Consider the following 8,421-nt stretch of genomic DNA (forward strand, 5'->3'; position numbering starts at 1 on the left):
CAGGTCAGAGAATCTATTATACGTTGGACAAAAGCTCCAGAGAGCGACAAAATACAAGATGGGACTCACCGACTGTCTCAAAAACTGTAAAAAGTTAAGTGCACCATGGGGGACAAGGTCAATCAGACAATGACCCCCAGGACTGGATCCTGCAGAGACCAGAGCACCAGAGTACTAAATTGTGATTTCGGTCTGATGCATCTCTGTAACACAAGTTTAGGATTGTGCTTTTTCAGGGTTTATACAATTTGTCTATACAAGTGTTGCTGTAAACCTGGTTTTACATTCTGAGCCACAAAACCCAGCATGACCCTTCAATGGCACCTTGTCAGTCTTTTGCAATGTACTATATAAGCTTAAGTATATTCAGCTGTACATCTGTGCAATATCACAGATGCCGGGGATGAAAAAGAGTCTGCTGACTTCACCCATGACGGAGAAGTTTCAGCTTCTATCTATCTGTCTATCTATCTGTCTACATCACTGCAAGGAGGTTTGCTCTCAGTCGCTGTATTCTGGGCCGCAGAGCGTAGATACAGTCATCAGCGATCGTCAGCTGATGAATTTAATTCCACATATCCATGAGAAAACCAGAAGCAGCTAATGACTAACTCAATTGCATCATTTGGTGGACGCACATGCAGTTTGTTCATGGACGGTACTGCATTAACTTAACTTCAACCAAAGGCACCTCACGCCTCGATTTTTAAAAAAAAAAAACTGCACCAAGATTTTTTTGAATAAGTAAAACCATTCAATTTAATCAGCTGGTGACTGGGAACTGAAGACTGGAATTTGATATACAGCACACATTTTAGGGCCATATAAAAAGGACTTTTACAGTGAAGAGGTGTGCAAGAAACCGCAAAATGGATACGAATTGAACCTTACACTTAAACTTAACAGCGAATCAAAAATAAAACATGAAAAAGCCACTATGGCCTCGCTGTCAGGGGTCTCTGCTAAACCTCAAGTAGGATTCAAAGGGAAGATCCAACTTGAAATATAGTTCACATTTTATTCCTGTGACAATGTTCTCAATTTAGTAACTTCGAACAAGTCGGTTCTTGTTGAACATCAGACTGTAGTGACTGAGCCCTAGCTTCTCTGAATCTGAATAACAGGAAAACTAAGACACTGTATGACAGTAGCCATGATGATACATCTAAATCATGCCGCCTTCAAAATCAAACTCATCTGGTCAGCAAATTAGGGGCCATTTGATGATCTCTCACTCTTAGTTGAAGAGCTATTTAAAAATATTTCCACCTCCAGCTTCCTCTTAAGCTGCAACTCATAAGGGTGTTGCCAGGAACTGAAAGGGGAGAAGAACATAAGGAGGCGACGCTTGTGAGGCGAACGTGCCAAAAGAGGACACAGCCGCTGGTTGGCCTGTATCACAGAGGAAGAAGGAACAGAAAATATCATCCAGTTTGAAGCGACGAATGTACCAAGAAAAAAAGATGGAGAAGATAAAGTATATGGGGGATTTTTCTGTTTAAATTACTCTTCTACACACGATCTTCTACACTGTCAGTAAAACTCTACTTATAATGATCAGCAGTATATGCACATGCAATAAATAGTGTATGACACACTATAACGTAGCTGTAAGCAGATGCAAATGCGCAGTGTCTCTACCTGCGGACACCTATAAGTGGAGGCTGATGTATAAACCCATAATGAACAACAATATAGTAAAATACAGTTGTATTACTATATTATATGTCTTCATGGGAGAAGTTAAGATTGTTGACAAATACTGTACATTAACAAACACTTAAAATGTCATTATATCTGCGTATAACTACATTATCATGTGTTAGAAACCTTTTATTAAAAAAGCTGAACTTGAAGTAAAGTGTTACCTGGTCATCGTTGCTGAACATTTCTTTGGGTTCCCTTTCATTTTTAGGGTCTGTTTATTTATGCTGAGTTCGACGGGAGATGCCTCATAATGCACCTGAGGATAAAACATAGTGCATGTGGGGATGTTTCCTAATGACAGGACCTAAGATACTGCACGTTCAAGTCATCGTTGTCTGATGAAATTTCAAAATAACGACTAGAGAAAATATTATGGTCCTTATAGTTTATGGGATTATCGCTGTAACTTCTCGTCATCTGGAACATATTAGCCAGTGTAAGGCGCAGTGAAATACTCTGGCCGTGGTGTACGATGTGGTATCCGGCCCTGAGCTTTGTTCGTAGGTGGAGGCTGCCCTCTTGAGGTACGAGGTCTGGCGTGTGGGTCACACAGATTCCGGCAAGGCTCCGGTTCGACGACAGCAGGTGTCGTTTTGTAGAAGTCCGCGGGAGGGCGCCAGTGAGACTGACTCGTCGGATTGCCAAAGTGCAAACGCTTTGTGTGTGTGTGTGTGTGTGTGTGTGTGTGTGTGTGTGTGTGTGTGTGTGTGTGTGTGTGTGTGTGTGTGTGTGTGTGTGTGTGTGTGTGTGTGTGTGTGTGTGTGTGGTGATGGAGTCGAGTCTGAGGAGGGACGGCGACTGACCGGGGACTGTTGCAAAACAAAGAGTTGCTGAGCCGCCAGGTGTGGTCGTAAAATCGAGAGATGAAACGCGTGTGAAAACCATGTAATTCCTGCAGAGGTATGAGAAGTGGTGAAGACGTCAGTTGTTCTCCAAGGGGCCAGGGCCTGACCCGGCTCCCCCACCGACTTGTGCACGAAGGAACCGCTCTGAGACACGATAAATCTGTAGATTCCTTTGAGCGGAAAGGCAAGAGTTCGTGCTCCTCTGAGAGAACCCGCAGCGGCACAGTGTAGAGTCCCTGCTGAAGCCACCCAAAAAAAAAAAAAAAAAAAAACCCCCAATGAAAACAGGAAAACAAGTGAAAAACGTGTCACACTTGATTCTTCACGGGATCTTCTACGGACAGCGACAGCTGACTGACAGCCAGGGCACCGGATCCTGCGGCTGCAAGTCAGCCGTGGGTCTGGCCGTGGCTACGTGTGCACCGAGGCCGGCTCCATTAGATTGTCTCATAAAGACAATTTGTGGTCGGTAAACGTATGCCTCGGAGACACCCGTCGGGCGTTTACGACTCTGCGTTTGGATTTTCAGACAGGCCAATTAGACAGCGCTGCCAGAGATGAGGCCTCGGACACCTGCCGAATTAGTCCGGAGAATATTAAGGAATGACAGGTCAAATTTGAGAAGGAGAAGGAGAAGAAGGAGAAGTGTGCGCTCCTGAAAATGCTGCATGGTGTTGTCTGGGTTTAATGGTGATTCGGACACACAAGAATGCAGTTCAGATTTGGGCCTAAAGCCGAGTTCTTGATTGAGAAAAGAAAAGTTCACTGAAAACAATATGTCTGACATTTTCAAATGGCAGCTCGTTTTCGTCAACCGAATTAACCTGTTTGGCCCAAGTGCGGCCCAAATATACAAACTCTTAAGGAGGTGGGTGACCGTGTCCGAAAGTGCTTTTCTAAAACTCGTATCTTTAACGGTGCCGTTCGCTCGTTCCCCGAGGCTCGTGCCACATATTAGACAGGAAAGTGAACCAGGAGGGGAAAAAGGGGAAGTAAATTCACCGCGGCGGCAGGAGACAGCGGTGACCGATGAGTCGCAGGCCGCTGTTTGTCACAGAGGGGGTTGTTGGAGTTTCCTTGTAACCGGAATTAGCTGTGAAGTGCGACCTTGAGGTGTGAACGCGGAATACTAAAGGTCCTGCTTGCCTCTAGAAAGAAAACAACAAAAACAAAAAAAAAGTCTCTCATACTTTGCACCTCGTTTGTAAGTGAATATTTTAAATGAAACGGGAATCAGCGTGAAGCGTGGTTGGAAAATGCTGAATTCCCGGACTAACGTGTTTTTAAAGACGGCGGACCTTCTGGATTAAGTTGGGAAAGATAAAACCCTAGAACTTTACTCTGTTATAGGCTCAAACGAGATTAATTGTCACTAGAAAGTAAACGAAGCCCTATATAATAAAAGCTACATGTATCTATGCGTAATTACGCACAGGGCCTTTTTTTTTTTTTTTTTTTTGCTTAACGCTTTTGTGCACGTGTTGCCGCGGCCTTTTTGCCGGTTCGTGCATCGTGTGCAGCCGATAGGCCGCGGTGCTAATTTATTCATGCAGTGGAGAACTCGTGTTCAGGATAGGCCCACTGGCAGGTGACGACGCGCTACAGGACAGGCGCAAGGGGACAGCCGGGCCGGCAGCACCGGTCACTCTCATTTGGATGCAAATCTCCGAGAGTTGAGGGTTTGGCTGACGTCGGGCGGGCCCTGGTATACCTTTACCGTCTTGTCAACGGAGCCACATCATGTGAGACTGGAGACAGACTGGAAATACATCTCATTTCACTTGGGGAACCTCTCTGGACTATAAAAATCAGGATTGGGTTTTTTTTTTTTAACAGTTTCAGGCAACAATGTCGCCTTAAAACAGGCCACATCACCCCTTTGCTGTTTTTACCATACTAACATTTTTTTTTTTTTTTTTTTTTGTACAAATCATGTATGTGGGATACCTACTGGATAAAGAAAGCGGCATGTATCACCAAGGGCCAGTGAGAAGATCAAGCATCAATCTGCCTCCACAGAACTTTGTTTCAACACCACAGTACCCCGACTTTACTGGATACCATCATGTGCCAAACATGGATACGCACGCACAGTCTGCGGGGAGTTGGGGGCCTACATATGGGGCCCCACGAGAGGACTGGGGCGCATATAGTCTGGGACCCCCTAATACAATTCCTACACCCATGAACAACTCCTCTCCCGGACAGGTTCCTTACTGTTCCTCTGAGTACAGTCACATGCATCCTCCGGGATCTGCGGTGCTACAGCCGCCGCCGGAGAACGTCACTGTCTCTCAACTTTCTCCCGATAGAGAAAGACGCAATTCATACCAGTGGATGAGTAAAACTGCGCAGTCATCTTCTACAGGTGAGTTCATCGTCCTGAGCATTGTGCCAGAATTAAGTTATTAGATGGGCTGAGGCACTTGCCTTGGTCTCGCATGAAAAAACTTTTTGTGGTTTTTGTGCGCCCCAGAGTTTATGCTGCACGTAGAGTCCAACCGGATTTTACGCAGACCTTTTAATAATATTTCCGGCAGCTCCGTGTCCCTTAAGAATACAATTAATTTCCGAACCTGTTCAATTAAAAACAAGAGCTGAGCATCACTAGGCCAAACTTAATGTTGGGAAAAAACGTCAAAAAAGCGGAAAGTGGATATAAGAACTCGTTAGAAACTGAAAGAACAGAAGGAAACTCTGGTCCTTTGACACTTCCATTTAGGCTAATAGTGATAACAGAGTGAGAATATTAATAAGCTATAATTCATTATGCCTCTTTGAAATAAAAATAACAATAATAACGAATTGGGTCAGACTAGCAGCAGAATGAATCAGTCAAATGTGTCAATACATTATTCCCACATCCCATAATTCTGATGGTCAAGCTGGGCTGAAGGCCAAAAGCTCAGTCTACTGTATTCTCTCTCGTGGTGGAAATAATAAAAAAAAAAAAAAAAAAAAAAGAGAGAGAAGAAGAGGAAAAAGGAAAAGGTGTGAGGAATCGGCGCCAGCCCCAGTTGTGATGTTAATGTCATTATTCCTGGAGATGTGAGGTCGACTTCCCTGTCACATTGTTTGGTGTTGTGAGTGTTATCCGTCATATCCAGGCGGTGGCCTTTGCTTTCAACACCTCTTCACTTTGATATGCACCGACCTCTCTTCCTCTCCAAGCGTTATATTGCAGGAAAGAGCGACGTTTTTCACAGCTCATGTCTCAAACGTGGAGCGCAGGCCTCGACCGTAGCGTAGATCAGAGTTTCAAATCGACTTTTTGTTTCATTATGTGCCCTAGAATAAAACAGCCCCCATTATATTCAGTAAAAAGAATTCAGGCTGCGATTTGTAGAAGGGACATGAGTGTCCATCACTATTTCTTGGTTGTTGTGATAAGATTTGTCATTTTAAGACATTTCTTTCCTAACTAACATAAAAACTAGGCGTGCACTGTTACACAGGCCTATTGTAAATCTTAAAACAGGTCTAACAAATACAATATAAGCTACAGATGCCGCCTGGAGGCGTTTTACATAGAAAAAAGGCGCATTAACGCTACGGTTCCCGCAGATGCTTTTGTTATCTCCTGTGTCGTGTGTTTCTTTTTAACTTGTCAGTGGAGGATCTGACTCATGGCTGTTTGAAATTCGCCGTTCTACAGCTGTCACCGAAGCAAGATCAAAAAGCTCAATTTGCCTATCTGTAGACGAAGCAAAGAGATGTGGATTTAAGACGCAGCTTATAAAGATGCTGCGTGCAGATAGGCCGGTCCTGGCATGCAGCCTCCTCTGTGGAGAATCTCCCCGGTCAGCCACTTGGATGTGATCCTGCAAGCGGACAAGCCAAAATCTTTATGCTGTTTTGTGTGTGTGTGTGTGTGTGTGTGTGTGTGTGCGTGTGCGTGTGCGTGTGTGTGTGTCCTTCGCAGGTAAAACAAGAACGAAGGAGAAATACAGGGTAGTGTACACAGACCACCAGAGGCTGGAGCTGGAGAAGGAGTTTCATTTCAACAGATACATCACCATCAGGAGGAAATCTGAGCTGGCTGTCAACCTCGGCCTGTCGGAAAGACAGGTATGTCTGAGGAAATACTTCTGCCTGCTTTGATTGCGTCGCAGAGAGACGCAATCAACAAACTGAACGTACACGTCCCGCATGTGGCCCGTGCTGATGTACGAGCCTTCGGGGACACCACAGCCAAAATGCAGGCTCGTTTTCACAGGCCTATAAAAGCGTGTCAGTATCATCATCAAAACATTAACGTAGGCTCTATATATCTACATTCATGACAAAGAAATACAATTGCCTTGGATATAATTAAACATATCTTAACCCCTGATATATTGTCTTTGGTTATTTCTTAACCAAAGTCTTTGGTTTTTGATAATTAAATACCCAAAAAACAAGTATATTATATTGTTAATAATTTTCTTGGTGTTTCGAACTATATATGCCCATGGTGCATACACAGATCTTTCTTTCTATTCTTTTGAAACCACAGCAAAAAATATTAATAAATTGCTTAAATGTATAAATTATGTTAGGTGTGTATACATTTTTTTTAAATGTCCTATCTATCTGTTAATAGGCATTTTAATTGATCTTATTTTATTTTATTTTATTTATAAAGGACTGGCATAGAGATTAAACAAGATGACTTAGACCAAGAATTATATATTTCATCTTTATTGTTTTTATCAATTATTGTTTATTACTATCCAGTGATATCTCTTTATTTTATTTTATTTTATTTTATTTTATTTTATTTTATTTTATTTTATTTTATTTTACTTTATATCAGTTAGGAATGGCACATTAAAAGAGGTAGCTCATGCCCAGAAAATATATTTAATGTTTATTATTGTTATTTATGAATAGTTTTTTTTTCCTATTTAAGCCTATCTATTTTATTTTATTTTATTTTATTTTATTTTATTTTATTTTATTTTATTTTATTTTATTTTATTTTATTTTTAATTTAGTTTTTATAGGACTGGAATGGAGATTAAGCGATGTAGCTTGGACCCAAAAATATATAGGATATTTAATGGTCATTGTCGCCATTAATTATTGTCTATTTTCTATCTAGGCTTATCTGTTTATAAGGGGGTTATTTTATTTTATTTCATCTTAGATTAAAAGAGGTGGCACGTACCCAAAAATATTAATTTAGCTAATTAAACTTTCTTTGTGCTTTTTCAGGTGAAAATCTGGTTTCAGAACCGCAGGGCCAAGGAGAGGAAACTGATCAAGAAGAAGATGGGTCAGTCCGACGGCAGCGGGGGGTCTGTGCACAGTGACCCGGGTTCAGTGAGCCCTCTGCCGGTGCCGGGGTCCCTCAGTCCCACAGACATCCACGGCTCTCTGTACCCTCCTCAGGGAATGAACACCTTGCCATCTATCAGGAATATACAGCAAGTGACTGTGACTCAGTAAAACAGTTCACCCTCTGGACCATGCAACATAACTGAGCACTCCGACACGCTGACAGGACACTTGATAGGCAGCCAGAGGATCTGAACTCACGTCCTGAAGCACAAAGCTGTGGATAAACATTTGATTTATAGCAACGAAATGCTGGAGGCTCTTGAAATATTGCTTTTTTTATAGAATAGTTCTAATAACGTGGGGATTTAAAAAAAAAACGGAAAAAATCGACGTGTTTCAAACTTAAAAGCTTTAAATTGTTTGTGAGTTGATAAGGTATAAATATCCTTTTTTTTTGTATGCGATGAAGTGTATGTGTTTGCGAATGAAAAGAGAGTTCAGGGACCTTTCAAAGGAAGTTTTAAGCTGGACTGTATGTCGCTCATGTCACACTGGACAAACTGCTTTGACTTGACAAATCATTTACACACGTTTTTCGGCACAGTTG

General features: G+C 42.2%; 1 protein-coding gene across 1 annotated transcript; it reads left to right on the plus strand.

Annotated features, from left to right (window-relative positions):
* The first annotated feature begins 4,484 nt into the window (after positions 1-4,484).
* cdx4 (caudal type homeobox 4) lies at positions 4,485-7,982 on the plus strand. Its single transcript, XM_040120427.1, has 3 exons — positions 4,485-4,920; positions 6,475-6,620; positions 7,749-7,982. The coding sequence occupies exons 1-3, from the start codon at positions 4,485-4,487 to the stop codon at positions 7,980-7,982; spliced, it is 816 nt and encodes a 271-aa protein (XP_039976361.1).
* The last annotated feature ends 439 nt before the right edge of the window (positions 7,983-8,421 follow it).

Source organism: Xiphias gladius, chromosome 23 (genome assembly GCF_016859285.1).
Source record: "Xiphias gladius isolate SHS-SW01 ecotype Sanya breed wild chromosome 23, ASM1685928v1, whole genome shotgun sequence".
NCBI lineage: Eukaryota > Metazoa > Chordata > Actinopteri > Istiophoriformes > Xiphiidae > Xiphias > Xiphias gladius.